General features: G+C 47.1%; 1 protein-coding gene across 1 annotated transcript; it reads right to left on the bottom strand.

Annotated features, from left to right (window-relative positions):
• Positions 1 to 6,377: 6,377 nt before the first annotated feature.
• Positions 6,378 to 8,096, bottom strand: LOC120645520 (vegetative cell wall protein gp1-like). Its single transcript, XM_039922302.1, has 2 exons — positions 7,920 to 8,096; positions 6,378 to 7,082 (listed from the first exon to the last, which is right to left on the bottom strand). The coding sequence occupies exons 1-2, from the start codon at positions 8,094 to 8,096 to the stop codon at positions 6,378 to 6,380; spliced, it is 882 nt and encodes a 293-aa protein (XP_039778236.1).
• Between the last annotated feature and the right edge of the window lie 9,803 nt (positions 8,097 to 17,899).

The following is a 17,899-nucleotide window of genomic DNA, read 5'->3' as shown; positions in this document are numbered from 1 at the left end:
CCTTTCCACTTTGAATCCGTAGGTACGCTCCTTTGCCGCCGGCGACCTCACTAGGGTGTTGTATGTTCCACCATGGCCACCACTTGGACGCACTAACCAGTGGCCTACTAGCATGTGGTTAGGTTGTATCTTGGGTGTCAAAAGTATCGTCGATCAACTACATTCTTGGTTTTAACATGAGCTACATTCTTGATAGTCACTATTTATTTGATTTTCTAATAGTTGATAGTGGCTTGGTTTCGTCTTAGTAGAATTGACACACACGCATGGAGACGGAAGGACAAGGATCTGGGCCTGTTAAATCTTCGGCACCAATATACACTACGGATACAACAAAAGATGGAGACGAGTCTTTGATTTCTTCCCCATGAATCGTCAAGGAGGATCAGGAAGTGCCGAAGGGTATAGGTCAGTGAGTTCAAACATTTCAATAGCTCACGATTAGATGTTTGTATTGTGCTAGATCAGTCATGTACACACACTAGTGGCACAAGGATAGATTGGTGCCCACTTCTAAGTATGCATTGTGGTACATAAAACATCATTTTCCGCACTGTTAAACGCCTGGTTCCTTCCATCCGATCCTGCTGCGCTCTTATTCACACAATTCGATGCAGAGAACAACACCATGGCTTCTTCTACAAAACAGAAAGCAAAGCCTCCGAAGCAGGTAATCTCCATACATAGTTTCAGTGATTTTAAAAGTGGGCTGTACATTTTAGCAGCTTATCATCGTCCAACCAGTTGATGCAGGAATCTAATATGCATTTAACAAGCTCAATTATGAAGTTTGCAAACACCGTACAAAAGTTATCACCCCAAAAAAGGGATGCTATTTTGGCTATAGGATTTGGGGGGCTACTTCAAATGCCAGCGACTTGTCTCAGAAGACAAATGATAATTGACATTGTAAAAGTATTCCAACCTACCAACCAAAGCTTCACAATATGTGGTCAGGATATTCAGATTCACCCAGAGGATGTCAGGGATATAATGGGACTTCCAATTGAAGGCAATAATGTTTTCTTATACAAAGGCATAAAAGTGAACAAGAAAGAGGGCAACATTGTCGACCAGGAATTGTTTCTCAGGTATGCCGATGAAAAAACAAAATGTCGATGAACAGACTGAGAGACATTATTGTTAAATCCGGCGCTCCGGATGATGACTTCAGAAGAGCATTTGTCTTGTTCACAATTGGTGTTATTCTAGCACTAACAACAAAGGACTATGTTCATTCCAATTATCTTCCCGTGGTTAGAGAAATATCAGAAATTCTGAAATTCAATTGGGGCCAATTCACTCTGATCTATTTACTAAACTCATGTCATCAATATAAATTAGTCGAAAGTGGCACCTTACAGGGAAATTTGACTTTGCTACAGGTCAGTTCTATTAGCGACAACCAACACCTATAAACAATGTTGATTTTCCATCTTATTTATTTAATATTTGCAATTTGGTCGTAGTTTTAGTACTGGGAGCGCGTCATTGCTCACAGCACGCATGGGATCAATTACGAGCCAATCCAACCACCACTGATGGCGAGGTGGAATGAAGACAATGCTAACCGTCGATGGAATGCTTTCTATTTCGACGGTTTAAATGTAGAAACTGTAAGTTTCCAAACATTACATCAACATGTGGCCGATAGTTACATGTACAATCTAACTATCTTATTTATTGTTTGCAGCTGATGAAGCGCACCGTTTGTCGAACCATGCAGCCTAAACATAAAACAACAGAGAAAGCAAGCATATCAGAATGCAAGCAATGTGAGCATAAACCTAAGCCAGTACGTGACCATGGTTTACACAATCGACAAGTAAGTATGGAATCAATTTATGTGCCAAACCTAGTTTGTGTGACTAATTCGTTTTTTTCATATTTATGATGAAGAATCTCTTTGAAGACTGGGCGAACGATACCCGAATGGACATTGAAATAGACATGGAGAAAAGACTTTTGAGCATAGAGCACAAATTTGATATGAAAATAATAGCACAAAAGGAGGAGTTAGCTAAGCTTAAGAAGGATAAAAGGATGGAGGACAGGCTGAGAAAGATAGAAGATGATACTGAAGAAATGCAAATGGATATCAAGATAGCTAGCGTGAGAGTACTGATTGTAGCTACCTCTACATCCTTCATTCTCTAACATAATTTGTCCAAAAACAGGAAATGCGACAGGTACAACAGGAAATCCTGCGGATGCTGCAGCGAGCGCATAGTATGGGTGAGCCATCTACAGCTACACCTCCACATGTACAGCGATCTATGCCTACACCTGGACATGTTGGGCAGCCATCTCTGCCTACATCTTCACATGATCAGGTACTGCTCTGGCAGTCAGTAGTAGATGGCCCATTACATACTCCTACTAATAAACAAGAGCTACTGCTAGTGAACCATTTGATCTATACAGCACAACTAATACCAATTGCAGGTACCGCCACACATACCGGTCCAGCAGTCAACATCAAATGCCCCATTACATTTCTCTAAAGCATTCGACAGAATTTTAGTTGAACCAAACCCTTCAATAAATGGAAAGAGGGAAATGAACTTGCTGAAGCATGGCGGCTTCTCTTTAGAGCAGCTTGGCGGCCATTCTTCAGATATACAACCAAGGAAGCCTATTATTGACCAAGATTACCATATTACTCCAGACGACCATGATGCTGCAGCCTTCATACAAATGCGTTACGAAAAAGCTATTGTGGTAGAAATAGGTGACAATTATTAAAGCAAACCAGCTGCGCGGAAATGTGATAAACGACTTTATAATAGATGAGGTACTATCATTTCAGATCTATGTCGATAATACAAACATGCAAACACATATGTACTAAAGCAACCATTTGCAGGTTATAAATGCTTATGCTGGCATCACCATTGCGGAGACTGATTCAGCATCATTCTTATCAACTTTCGATGCCAAGACTTTGTTTAAGAATCATCTGCATTCTGACGCACGCATGGGATGGAGGAAACGAATTGGAGAAAGATGTAATAGAAGGCATTTGGTACGTAATACTCATTTTCTTTTGAAATTCAGTGTGCAGGAACAGTATCAGTTAGTTTTGATCCTCAGATTATGTATGCCGTCGATGGCTTAATTCCTTCTGCTTGTTCCTAGCATGGGTGCGATTCCTCAAATTCAGACTATGCGTTCAGGTTGCGTTTGAGCAACATCTGTTTAGGATTTCACTTGACATTTGCATCCAAGATGTTATCTGTATTTAATTAGTCAATATATTTTCTAAATTTTTTTTGGTTAAGTAGGACATTACATTCATTGCTTTTCAACTTTTTGTTACAGGTTTTTGTGCCAATGCATTTGAACAATAACCACTGGGTTCTCCTAGTGCTGAATTTTAAAAGGTCAAAGGTACAAATCCTTAACTCTATACCCTCAACGCGAAATGAAGACCTAGAAAAGGAATTGGTAAGTAAAGACCATCGCGTAACACGAACCACCTATTCAACTTCCGCTCGATCAAATTTAACATGTATGTCAACATCCGTTAGGTGCAAGGCATACAATTATGTATTGACTCTTTGGGTACACCGATTAACTTGCGCACATGGAAAACAGTTCCCAACCTTAACATACTGAAACAAACAGATAGGTACTCCTTTTCGGTTCTATATTAATTTTGTAATCCAATTACATATGTTTACGTTCCACTGCTATACTTCATGTGGGCATTCGTCCTGAAGTATATACAGGCATGGGATGGAGAACAAATGGCTTATAATTTCTCAAATGTGAGTATTACAATTCTTCCAATTCCAAATTGCGATAAACAATAATTGCTATATGATGTGCCCTACTTTCTCTTTCAGGCATAGATTAGAATGTTTAGCTGGAAAATATGCACGAGGCTGCACCATTCTGATCGCAACATCAGACGCTTTGACTCATACAAAAAGCTTATGACGGTTTGTACTTTTACCGCATATACTTTATTCCAGGCTGTACAAATAACCGGGGTCTATCTAACTTTTGGGTTGATACTTAGGAGGAACAATACTTTGTGAAGTATCCGAAGGAACAACTCTAGGTCAAACATGCTGAAGATGATAACGAGGTACATATAGTGGATCATGGTACTGGAACTCCATCAACGCCTGCGGTGAGCACGAAAGGAACTCCTGCAACCACTGCAGCATGCACGACAGGAGGATCTGGGAAAAGGGGAAGAGGATGGCCAAGGAAAGCAACTGTGACTGTTTCAACCACTGTGGCCACCACGTCAGCACCAACAGGATCTGAGAAAAGGAAAGTAGGACAGCCACGCAAAATTACATCCACTCCAAAAACTCCCAAATCAACTGTCGTAGAAGACTTTAGCACTGAATCTATTGCTAAATGAATTAAAGGACCACAGCCTTGAGACGGAGATAAAAGGGTCAGCTTTCCAGGGCCAATCCAGCGTAGCCCTTGGGAGAAAAATTTTTAGATTTCTACTGACATTTCATTTTGTTTGATTTGCCAATAGTGAATGGTGAGTTGATATGTACACGCTGAATTGACGCAGATCTTTTACATTCATTGATGATTTCTTGCTGGAACGCAAAGGAGTAGAATTGGACGTGTTCCAAGTTCACTGCACTCACCAGTTAGGCCGGTGGTGGCACCCATCCTCACCGGATGATCTTTCTGGAGCGCAAGGTAAACATTCCAAGTTTACTGCACTCATAGATTAGACCTGTGGTTTCACCGTACATCTCACCGGATGATCTTTCTGGAGAGCAAGGTAACATTCCAATTTTACTGCACTCATAGATTAGACTTGTGGTTTCACCGTACATCCTCATCGGATGTCTTTCTAGAGTGCAAGGTAACATTCCAAGTTTACTGCACTCACCGGTTAGACCTGTGGTTTCACCGTACACCATCACCGTATGATCTTTCTGGAGTGCAAGGCTACATATCTTGCAACAGATAAAAATATACATACTTCGTTACGAGTGCAACGAAACAGCTTCATTAAGTTCTACCCACAGGCTACATATCTTGCAACAGATAAATATATACATACTTCATTAAGTACTTCACGCAGGCAACATATCTTACAACACATAAACAGTCTAAAACCGTATGTGCGGCACAATTTGGTTGGCGGTGCCGTCGACCTCATCCGTCAGCTGCCTAAACCTTTGGGGAGGGACGGCCGGGTTGATGCCTCTTAATCGGGTAATATCCTGGGCAGGCCACCACGACTTCACCAGCGCAAGGACATGCTTCGCGCAGACCTTTACCAGGGTTTCACAGTACAGCCGCAGCACAAATGGAGCTTGACAAAGGCAGTCTAGCAGAGAAGGCGGTGCAGTTCCTGGCTCGATGGGCGCAATCATGTCGACGATCGGGAGAGCGGCGGCTGACAGATCATTGATCTCCTTCTGCAGCGCTTCAAATTGCTGCTGCTTGCTGCGCAGGGTGCTCTGCAGCGCTTCAAATTTTTTTTGCAGCGCTTCAAATTGCTGATGCTTGTTGCGCAGGGTGCTCTGCAGTGCTTCAAATTCCTTCTGCAGCACTTCAAATTCCTTCTGCTTGTTGTGCAGGGTGCTCTGCAGCGCTTCAAATTCTTGCTGCTTGTTGCTCAGGGTGCTCCTGCCCTTCACCAATTCCTGATTGCCTTCTTTGCACATCTTCTTCTCTGTCTCCAGCTGATGGCTGATTTCCTCCTCACGCTTCAGACAGTCAGTCACCTCTGCCTCAATAGCTCCAATCTTTTTGTCTCGGTTTGGCAAAGACATCAGGGATAAGAAGGCAAGCATAGCAAAAGCGCAAAATTCGATCGAGAACTCGGAGCATCAATCAAAGGGCTCACCTCTGATATCCGCATGGAGCTCCCCAATCTTGATTACTAGTGCCTTCTTTTCATTTTGGATAAAGTCAATCTTCTTATAGCACTCGTCCAGTTCCTTTTTGGTGCGAGCGCGCTCCACATCCCAGGCTGTTTGCTCATGCGCAAGCTTTGCTTCAACTTCAGCAGCCATGGCGACATTGGCAGTTGCTCGGTGTATAATCTTGCTCTTCTTGATCGAGCGCAGGCAGATGCCCTGTTTTTTTACAAGAGAACAATCAAGGCGGGATATTTCTTCCTCACAAAGGATAAATCTACAAGAGAAAATTACCTCATTGTACTTCACAAATTGTGCGTGCAGCTCCTCAAATCGTGCGTGCACCTCCTTCACCTTCTCCAATTCTTCGTCATCAGGCTCGGAGCTGAACAGGAACGTTCGCTTGTCGTCCCATCTAGCCCTGGGAGGTGCGCACCCAATTTGAAAGGGCCGCAACGGCATCGGAGGTGCAGCAACCTTGGGGCGGCGGATTTCCTCGATCACCAACTCGGCGATGTTGCAGTCCTAAGCGTGGGCCGCGACGTGATGACTGCTTTTGGCCGATTGAGGCCACGCTGCAGCCGGAGTCTCGGGGTCAGGGTTGACCTTCTCGGGGGCTGGAGAACTTGGAAAAGATGGTGTGGGGGCACCTCGATCCTCCCCGTCAGAAGCCGAAGCCCTTGTAGGAGATACAGCCGGTTCCGTCGAGGGACTTGGCGGCACCACAGGGGCCTTGTTTTTTCGTGAACTGTAGACGTAGGAAATGCTCGGCTTGTTGAGCGGTACAAATACGTTGGCCTCAGTAGACGGCCTTGGCGGAGACATGGTCGCCGATATCGGTACCTCTGGCGGTGGCGCCACAGAGGTACCCGCAGCACCTTCCTCAACCTTTGGTGTCTTGTCAGCCACATAGTTAGTCTGTGTGGTGGTAGGAATCTCGAACTGCGGCAGGTTAGTGGAGGGGACTGTCCTGGGTGCGGAACGGGTCTTCTTCGAAAGAGAAGGTGCCGCTGGCTCTTCGGATGCATTGGGTTTTATGCCAGAGCCACCCTGACCCTCATCTCCAGGATGACGGGCACTGAAGTCCATCATCTTGTTCTCCATCATCTCCAGTACTGCCTCAAGCGCCGCAAGTGGGACCAAGTCCGAGTTCTTGGTATGCTGCTTCAGCTGCTCGGCAGTTAGGTACTCGGGCAATGGAGGTTTGGACCTGTACACCAGGCGATGATTCTGCATAAACTTTCGGATACTAGACTCAGTCAAGTTCGAACATGAATGCTGACAGGATATGAGACATTGCCGAGTAGGTTTTACTTACACCGGGGGGATCATTCACACGGCAACCCAAGAATGCCTTTGGCAACGCTTCAATTTTATGGAAAATCCTCCAAAGACGGGCAAAGCACTCGGTCGCATTGAGATCATCCTTGCACATTCTCGTTGGGTCTTCAGGACCCAAGTACTGGTAGCCAGCGTGCACCCTATTCTGATAGGGTTGCATGCGACGGCGGATGAAGCTCAGCACCACCGACTCTGCCTTAGGCCTCTCTCCTTGATGTCCGATATCAACTTGAGGAGCTCTTGGATATGGTCGTTGCTGGAAGGGGCACTGTTCCAGTTGAAGTGATGCCTGGGCAGATGGCCGGTGTGCGGAAAGAGCTGAGGCGGCTGATTCTCAATGTAGAACCACTCGAGGTGCCACCCCTTGTTCAAATCCTTCAACTTGAAGTCAGAGTAGTCTACCTCGCGCCCTTGGCACAGCTGGAAGGTCGCACCTCCGACAACGGTAGTCAGGTCTGGCTTGACATGGAAGAGATGGCGCCACAAGTCGTAATGGGGATCGATCCCCATGAAAGTTTCGCAAAGATGGATGTAGAGGGAGACCTGAAGAATGGAATTGGGGTCGAGATGGATCAACTCTAACCCGTAGTAGAAGAGAAGCCCGCGGAGGAAATCGTGAGCCGGCGTGGCGAATCCGCGCTCATAGAAGGAAGTGAACACCACGATCTCGTCGAACTCATTGAAGGGCCAGGGCTTGCCTGGGTCCGCCCTTCAGCATGCGACTACTTGTGGCTGCAGCAAGCCATCGTTCACAAGCTTCTCCAGGTCTTCATGCTTGACAGAGGATGGTTTCCACATGATCCCTTGTGTTGGAATCGTCTGGTGCTGCGGGTCTCCATCGAGAGCAAGCTTCCTTTTCTTAGTCATCTTCTGCCTCTCACTGGTACCCCTCTTCCGCGGCATTCTTGGTGCACTAGTGATTCGAGCTTCTGTAACACCCTAATTAAAATTTCATTATTTAATAATAAATTTAATTGGTTTTATTTAATTTTCTAAGGTTTATATGCTTAGCCTTGCATTTAATTTAATTTTCTTTCGCGAGTAATAAAAATCTTTTTAGGTTAAAACATGTTTGTGCATTCATGCTGGTGCATGGTTTTATTTTGGTTGAGTGATAGGGCTTGAATTCAAATTTGAATTCAAATAGAGTTGAGTGTTGTTTTAAAAAGAAAAGAGGAAGAAAAGGAGAAGAAGCAAACCCAGCGCAGCAGCCCACCTCCTCCTCTTTACCGGCCCATTCCACCTCCCCAGCCGGCCCAAAACCTCGCGCCCGGCCCGCATGGCACCGGCCCAGCTCCCTCCTTTCCTCTCCCGCGCTCAGCCCAGGTTGCCCCTCCCCGTTCGGCCCAGCGCCACAGCCCACTTCCCCACTCGCCGCTCCAGCGCACGCGGCCCGCGCAGCGCGTCGCTCGCCCCGTCGCTGATGCCATGGCCCCACCTGTCGGCCCCTTCTCCCTCCTCCCGCACCCTCCGCTCGTGCACCGGCCTCCGCCCGTGATCTTCGCCGTGACTCTGCCCGGGCACGCCTCCCCGAGATCCCCGGGCTTACCCTTTAAACGCCCCGCGACCCCCTGCGCCCTCCTCCCATCCGCAGCCGCCACCACTAAACCCTAGCTCGCCGCCTCTCCTTGCTCCGCAGCGCAGAGGCTCTACGCCGCCGCGGCCACGCCGCTCCGCCACACCCCAACCTCGACCAGCCCGCGCAACATCTTCGCCGACGCACCAAGACCATCCACGAACTCGTTGACCCCCAAGCTCGGCCGCGCCTCACCGGGAATTTTGCTCGGACGCCAGCGCAGGTCAACTCTGCCGCCGCCGCGATTCCACGTCGCCGTTGATGCTCCGGCCTCCCTGACCCCCCTCACACCATCGCAGGTCCTCCCTGAGTCGAGCTGTGGGACCCAGAAGCCCGGTGACGCATGCCAGCACCTTCCTCTGCGAGCTCCACGCCGGACCTCACGCCGACCTCCCTGCACAGCCGCATCCGCCCGTTCTGACCCTTGGTAAGCATCGCAATACCCTGCCCTTCCTGTTGCGCTAGGTCTTGTGGACTGTAGACCGCACCCGAGGCTGGAGCGCCATTCGCCGGCATTTCGCCGCCGCGTGTGCCGCAGATCTACCATGACGGGATCTCCGCAGAAGCACACCATCTCATGTTGCCTCTGTTTTGGCTTCCAGTAGTGCTGCGCTCGGACACGCACCCATTTGCGGCCTTTCCCGTGCCCAGAACCGTGCTCCCGCGAGCTCGCCATCGAGTTTCGCTACGCAGACCCGCCGCCGCAGCTGCTAGCGCTGTTGCAGCCCTTCCCGAACCCAACTGAGGCCACGGGTGGATCGCCCGTGCCGTGCTGAAGCTTCCCGGCCAAACTGCAGCTCGAATCGACCTCCGGAGCACCGAGTTCGGTGAAGTCCGGCAGTGCGCCGCCGCAGGAATCGTCCTCCGGCGAGCCCCGCCGCCGCTGCAGCCCGTGAGCGAATCCTGGGCCGCTAGATCAATATCCTACGGCCGCAGTTAACCCGAGCCGAGTCAAACGGACGGCGTTCCGGTCAGCGCCGGTCTATTTTGCTAAAGAGACCCTGAGCTTTTGACAAATCAACCCGCAGTCCGTCAAGTTCAAAAGTATTTACAGTTTTGCCCTTTTCTTTACGTTTTAGACCCTGAGCTTCCGTAAAATCGTGCCCGCCGTCCCTGGACGTGAGGTTTTGCAGTCTAAAACCTGTGTCTATCCTTTAATTATGTATAGGTCCCTTGTTTTTGCTGAAAACCCCTAGAATCCTAGTTTTTCTTGCTGAAAAGCCCCTAGACCTTGTTTTAAGCCTAGTTTTCGCGTTCTAGCTCCGTTTTAGGTGTTCTTTATGTCCGCGTGATCATTGCAATGCATAGAATAGTCTTAGCTTAGTTTTGTTTGCTGTTTTTATGTATTGGTGTACTGTTTCTTAGTGTTTTCTCTTGTTTACATGTATGTGTATGTGCTGGACTTGTTTTTGTGTTGCGATCATGAGTAGACGTTGATCCTTCGGAGGAGTACCAGTACCCGGAGCAGCCACCGTCTTCAGGGCTATTTGAGTAGCAGGAGAACTTTGAGGAAGGCAAGTATAACATGAACACCACCTATCACTTTTAAATACATTTTCATACTGCATTTTAATACTGTATGCCTATAAGGATTTCCTAGCCACATTTATCCTTTATATAATTACCTTGGGTTGCATTTTGGTTAGTTGTGCTAGGTGTCGCGCTATAACACACCTGGTCCTTTTTAATTAATTTGATTAATGGTATATGCAACTTAATTCTGAGAGTGGCCCTCTGTGTTCTGTGCTTGAGTGGCTTACGTCTCGTTAAAATTGTCTTTTCTAGAAACATGGTTTAGGGGGCCAGCACAGTGCTTAGTGCTGGGTTGGCCACTCTCCATAAGGACCGGTTCATAGAGCGACAACTTGGGACAATAGCGCTACCACAAGACTGGAATGGGATGGTCTTGGCTTACTAATTAGGTCATTTTGGTTCGGGAGTAACTTACCAACGGGGCAAGAGGAAGGGTGAGCTTCAATGGTCCCTGTGCTGCGAGGCTTGGTCTGTGTTATCTTGTACCCCCTCGAGGTGGGCCCCATCGTTGCGGAGCCTGAATCCTTAGCGGTTACACCTTACCAACGTGGTCCTTTGTAACGGCCTCGTAGTGAGTTTGCTAGTCATCTCATCTACGGAAGTGTGATGAACAACTAGCGTAGCTCACGACTTGTGAGTAAAGATGTGCAACCTCTGTAGAGTGTAAAACTGGTATACTAGCCGTGCTCACGGTCATGAGCGGCCCAGATCCTCCTTTTGATTAGTGGGGTTATTCTCCTTTGATTAGTGGGGTTCCTAGGGTGGTTTGATTTGGTTCTCAGTAGTTCATAATTAATTTTGACTAATTACGATGTAACTGGGGTATGCTAATTCATCAACTTGTAGTAAATAGCTTTAATAAAATTTTGCCAAGATTAAAAGCTAATGCAGTTAATTCAGCCAACCTTAGAGCCTCATAGTTTGTGTTATACTTGTTGAGTACAAGTTGTGTACTCACTCTTGCCTACTCTACTATTTTCCTCTTGTTCTCTTTGGGGATACCCTACTGCTGCTTAGTTCCCGGCGACGTGGAGGAATTCACCCAGAGCTACCAGGAGTACGAGGACTTCTAGGCGGTCGTCTCCCAGTCGACGTCCCTGTGGCGCCCAGCTTCAGAGTTTCGTACCTGTTTTACGCTTCCGCATACTTTGTATCAGATATTTTGTCATTAATGTGATAAATAACATTCGTACTCGCTTTATTATATCTTTTTACGTGATATGTGCTGTGATATACTATTCATTCTATTGTATATACGTGTGACTTGATCCTGGCACGTATATGATTGCTCGGTTTATGTCCTTTTGTAAACCGGGTGTTACAGCTTCAATCTCGGGGGCTACGGCGACGGATTGCGGATTGGAGGCTCGAGGGATTCAGATTTCTGGATTTGGGGGGCAGTAGCGGCAGAGTGGCAGAGGTTGCTCAAATTGGGGATTCCAGACGATAGGGTAAACCAAAGACGTACTTGTCAAGTGCACTACCACTGAAGCGTTACGGAGTCTCCAGTCTCCACTACATCGTAGGGGGAGGGGGAGGGGTGGACTTGAGGCGCATCGCAGCCGTTCATTTTGAACTGCCAGACCATGAGCCATCTGTCCTAACCTAACCATTCTCGTGGGGCCCGGTAACCCAATATCTCCCTCATTTGCCCTCGCGCACCCGTGTCTCTCTCTCTCCCGCCGTCGCCGTCGCCACCGCCTCCATCTCCTCTGCTTTGCCATCATCATTGCGGCCGCGCACCGCGCCGCCGCCCTCAGGTCACCTTTGCGCAGCGTGGCGGCTCGTCCTTCCCGCGCAGCGCCGCCACCCGCCATAACCCTAGCGCACCGCTGCCCGCCATAGGTCGCCTCTTCGTGCGTACTCTCGCTGGCTCTGAGACCCGTTCCCTTCCTCGCGTCCCCGTCCCTCTCCTACATCGGCATGATTTGCCTCCTGACGGCTTGTGGGTGAGGAATCCCCTTTTCGGCTACATTTTGGGTCACAGAAGCTATCTTTTTGTTTCCCCTATTAATAGTTCTAGAAATTCAACAATGTTTGCTCCAATAAAGTTAGAGACCGATTAAAGTATCATGCATAAAGGTTTCCGGTTCTGATAATTTACTTTTCATATAACTAAGATAATCCTTTTTACAACATTAGAACTTGGTCCTAATTCATCCTCAGTATTTGCAAAAGTTTTGGCATTATTGCTTGTAAAACCTGTTGGAGTAGTTGATTCCTTTTTTCTTCCTTGTTAGTAATATCCTGGGGTATCCTGTGTTCAATATCAGGGGTTCGGCATTCGTCACGCCAAATTTCTCGGCATCACCCGGAGTTTCCAGGCTTCACCTTCACTGTGTGAGGTATTTGCGCTTCCCTCTGTCTCACCTTTTTGTTGCTGTTCAGATAGATTGCTTACAAATTATTACATCGCCCCTAAATCCCATCTTGCAGTGTATGGTTTGTTCAGTTGGTTGGTTGCTTGCTGTGTTTGAGTCAGAGGCAGTCATTTGACAGTTAGAGGGCATTGTGGCCAAGCCTCTGAAGGTGATTGACAGTGCTGCATTTGTTTCTTATTTGGATTGAGGCCAAGCCTCTGAAGGTGATTGCCAGTGCTGGATTTGTTGCTTCTGTGGTCAGTGATGGCTAGGGTTAAGCAGACTGCCAGACTTGACGATGAGGGTGAAGGCAGCGAGCCACATCACAGACCGGTGAAGGACAAAGGCAAGGGTGTTGCATATGAGCCTAGAAAGAAGAAGAAGCTGTCCAAGGATGCACGGGCAGTGTTAGCAGCAGCAAGTTCAGGAGGTTTGAGGATCAGGGAACTAGCTACTCAGGAGGGTGAGTCTCCACCTCGTACGAGATTCACCCGCAGTCAACTCTCGCGTGTGTTGGCGTTTCTAATGCCCGATAGAATAGATATTCCGCAAGTGCACAGAATCACCGTTGTAGCACTTCAACTTGGAGTATTCCAGGGTATCATATTTTTCCAAAGGGAAGCACTATGGCAAAGAGTATCGTAAATCGAATGATAACCATGCTAGCTTAATCGACCGTCTAACTAGACGGGGGTAAGCCAGATAGATAAGTAAGATAAATGAACAGGTGATGACCGAGTGACACACGGAGGTTCAACTCCTTAGAGAGGTAGTAGCTGGGAGGACAACAAGCGAGATAAGACACCTGAAACACTTCTGAACTATCGAGCTAGACTCTCTAGATCAAACTAAACACCTAACTAGTTCTCGGGAAGGCAGAGCTTACTTCTGCGGCTGGAAGAGGAGAGTCCAACGGCAACCTGCACTACTGCTATGAAAACACCCGAACGTGGTGGACTACAAAGGACGGATAGGGCTGTCACCACCTACCGACTACTACAACGGTTTCGTGGGGTGGAACACACTTTCTAGCTAACACTAAGTTCAGACACCACGTCTCCACTTGGTGTTAGGATTTCTCTCGAGGCCTTCGAGAGAAATCCCCCTCAACCTAGAGCACTAACTTGAGATACTCTAGTCCGGGCGAGAAAACCCGTAAGATAAGATCCTGATTACTAGGAAGATAACTTAGCATAAACTAAAGGAAAACTTCCGCGCTCGAGCTGGACACTCAGACTCGAGTAGATAAAAGATAGCGGAAAGTAAAGCTGACTCAGAAAAGTAAAAAAGATAACTTATAATGATAATGTCAAAAGAAAGAAACAAGAGCTATACCAGACTTCCGACAACTCTAGAATCCCGAGCAAGCTCGACTCGACTCTAACTCCTAAGCTACTAACCTACTCTAGAAAGTACAAGTGAAGAGAGAAGAGCTCAATGGTGTGTGTGTGTTAAGTGATGGATGGTGCCTCTATTTATAGCCTTCCAGGGTCGGTTCTTGGCAGTTAAATCCCGTAGCGTCAGTTGTAAGCAGGTAAGGTCAGTGTGCTTGTCTTCCACGCGAAGCCAGGGTGTTGGAGGCTGCAAAGTAGGGCCGGTCGGCCTCCCCTAGGCCGGCCGGCCTGGGGTTGCAACCATCTGGCCACCGCCTTTGCATGGACGTTCCTGATTGCCTCCTGGGGTCGGTATTCGTTGTGTGGCCCGAACGCTGGCAGTTGTAGGCCGACCGGCCTCCCTCTGGCCCATCTCAACCCTCCGTTGCGCCAATGTTCCCTCTGCATACTTGTGATCTTGCCACAGTGGTGGATCGCTGTCCTGGACCCAAGTTGGTATTGAGTTGTGGGTCCTTTGTTCTTTGTGTAAGCCTTTCGATCCATCTGATCAAACCGAGACCCGATCCTCGACTCAGGGCATTATGATTGTGTCACATTGCTACAGAATTGAAACCAGGACCATGTCTTTAGAGGTGCCAGGCCGGCCGGCCTAGGAGAGGTCGCCGGCCTGGGATTTTGCCCAGTTCTGTCCATTTTTGGTGCACTTGTTCCTGAAATCAAAGCTCATCCAAAACTCGTGGAACTCGTTAGGAATAAACAAAATATGAATGGAACATAGTGTAAAGCTCATTTTATTCCCGAGAAGTTGACAGCTAGAATGTGAATTTATGGCCGTCAACAACCCCCCAAGCTTAAACTTTTGCTCGTCCTCGAGCAAAGCTTAAACTGTGGTTCGGTGGATCAGGTGTTGCGTCAATGTTTATCCCCTGCAGGTACCTTGTGCATAGCATATTACTCTTCCCGTCTGTACTTATGAAAAGTTGGCTCATACCTAAGGTTCTGGAAGATGGGGCGTATTCATTTTTCATCCCTCGGTCATGGGCGGTTGTTGGACTGAACAACCTTCACCGGAATGTTCCCTGCTACCTGTTCAGGTTCCCAGCTCGGATTTTTATAAGAATTTTTCAAAAGAGGTTTAGGTTTCCCAATGGTACTCTCGAGTCGCTCAAAGTGTATGATCCTTACTGATGGTCGAGATATCTGACCATCTTCTTCCTACTTCTAAAGCTATTATGTGGAGTTTGTGGGTACGAAGATGTTTGCATACCTTGGTTACCTATATTACCCAGCCGAAGAGTGATACACGACGGGGTCAGTACTTAGCCAAATTCAGGTCTCATGGACATGGAATATCTAGAAGGTGTGAGGGAATGAAGTAGATAACTTCCCACTTGGATTTATTTGAACTCCATGATTTGCAACTCTTTTAGGGATGGAGTGTGGACTTCTTTCTTCTTTTTTTTAAGAAAGATAACTCCACTCTCCCTGGCTGTTATAACTTGAATTCTATGGAGTCTTGATTGGGAAGATCTTTGTGGGATGAATGAGGTACTGGAATTGTGATTGCGGGGGAGTATGTCTGGCAGTTGTGGATGTCAATACCCGGAACGAGTGACTGACAGGCCAAATCTCTTTGGGCTAGCAGATGGTGAGTTTGTGGGGGCCAAAGACCTATAGGTGGCAAGTACTATTCCCGAAGCGGATGAACCATTCTACCAGACTCAACATAACTTCAGATAGCTCAAACGGTTTATGAAATATAAGGCTCTGGATGGGTTATTTTAACTATGGGAAACCTTTACCAGAATTTTATTTTCAAAAGAATTCCGAGGGGTTCCCTACTAGAGCAAGCATTTTAAATTCCGGTTTGGGCTATCTCGAATCCCTCAACAACTTAGACTTTAGACATTAAACTCATGCCTCCATGCAACTAGATTTTCAGTGGAACTAATATGTGCCAACTAGTTCAGGTACTAGGAGAGTAAAAAGCTGTAATCGAGGCACATACAAGGCTTAAACAGAGCAACTATTCATCATTTCCAAAGTAAGAGTTTACACGGATTTCCACTCATATAGGTTTTATTCAAAGCATGGAAATATTTTTTTTGTTATGAGATTATTTATTATTATACTTATTATTATTATTTTATTTTTTTAGCATGGCTACTGAATAAAAAGGACGGGTGCGGTGACTTACCTGGACTGTGGTCCCCCCCAAGCTTCGATGAAGCTCAGTCCTCCTCATCGGAGTCCTGCTCTCCCTCATCGGGGTCCTCCTTGTCATCGTTGTTCTCCAGTTCGGACTGCTGGTATGGCTGGTATGGCTGGGACTGCTGGTAGCCTATCCCCAGGTGAATGAAGACGTTTGAGACGTCGTACTACAAAGCGGATGTCAGCCCCCAGCTCTCCTGAGTGAGCTGGGTGTTGTGTGCCATCATGTCCTGTATCTGCTGCTGTTGTGTACCAAGGGTGTTGATGTGTTGTAAGATCCTTCAGATGTAAGATCAAGATGGTGTGTAGACTCTTTGTCAAGACCAACATAAAAATGCTGGAGCAATAAATGCTCGGGTAATGACAAGTCTGGGCCTAATTTTTCCAATAAGGTAAATCTGGCCCAAACTACACCGATTGAATCCTTATCATTCTGACGGAAAGTTAAAATTTCCGTTCATAAGGCACATATTCGTGAAAGCGGGACGAATGCAGAACAGAATCTGTCCCGATGTTCAATCCAACTTCCATTCACACAGCCAACGACACGAATGTACCATTGCTTCGCTTCGCCCGAAAGGGAAAAAGGAAACAATTTCCATTTAAGAGTTTCGTGTGTCATGCCCAAAATTTTCTTGCATGAGCACACTTGCTCAAACTCGCGCAGATGATGGTAGGGGTTTTCACAATCCCTTCTTGAAAAGGAATTTTCCTGAACAAAGGCTATGTAGCCTGAGTCGAGTTCATAGCTAGTAGAAAGAATTGGGTCAGCAGAGGGTGCTGGCTCATAGAACTTGCTCTTGGGTGAAGAGAGCTGTAAAAGGGATAGCTGCTCCATGGGTAGCGGGGGTTGAGGTAGAATCAAAGAAAAAGAAAATAGAAAATATGAGGACGACGGAGTCCGTAGATAATGTAGCTACCATTCCCCGGCAACGGCGCCAGAAAGCTTGTTGGTATTTTGCAACGTCACGAATAAAATCCGCAAGCGCACGGATACCGCTGTAGCTTTCACCAAGGAGTATTCCAGGGTATCGTATCCACTAGGGAACGTGAGTACGTTATCTGCAGGTTCAGGTTCATCCAAGGACACACATGCTGGTGTTGAGAAGACAGAAGAGAGGACTTTCCATATCTAGAATCTATGTCTAGAAGAAGAGATCACGTCGCCGTTATACTTCGAGCTAAAGGTATCGACCGGCTTATACAAGCCGATAGCTCCAATATGTGCTCTATCTGATATCCGAATGTGGAGGATTACAAAAAGGCTCGAACAGGGCTATCACCACCTACCGGCTACCTCTGCAAACCGTGGGACTATCAGACAACTGAGTGATATAGTCCAGCCTAGACACCACGTCTACGCATTTCCCTACTAACCTTAGCCCTGGCCAAGACTACCCTTTTCTATCCGGGGTCTTAAGCTAAGATCAAATGCTACTCGCTAGCATACACATCAACTAATATAAGGCAGATATGATAACTTGTGATCTAAACTCTAATTTGAAATAAACAAACAAAGTCTCAAACACTTACAACCGAATAAGCATCCGTCGAGGTACAAGCGGGGAAGAGTGCCGATAAACCCGGCACTTCCCCCGACTCCTCCTCACTCTCCTCTCTTCTTCTACACCTCCTAGTCTACCTAAGCATCTAGGATGAAGGTCTCAAGCGCCAAGGGAGGAAGGGTGAGTT

This window comes from Panicum virgatum, chromosome 8K, assembly GCF_016808335.1.
Source record: "Panicum virgatum strain AP13 chromosome 8K, P.virgatum_v5, whole genome shotgun sequence".
In the NCBI taxonomy this organism is placed as follows: domain Eukaryota; kingdom Viridiplantae; phylum Streptophyta; class Magnoliopsida; order Poales; family Poaceae; genus Panicum; species Panicum virgatum.
This window is presented reverse-complemented; position numbering and strand designations above follow the sequence as displayed.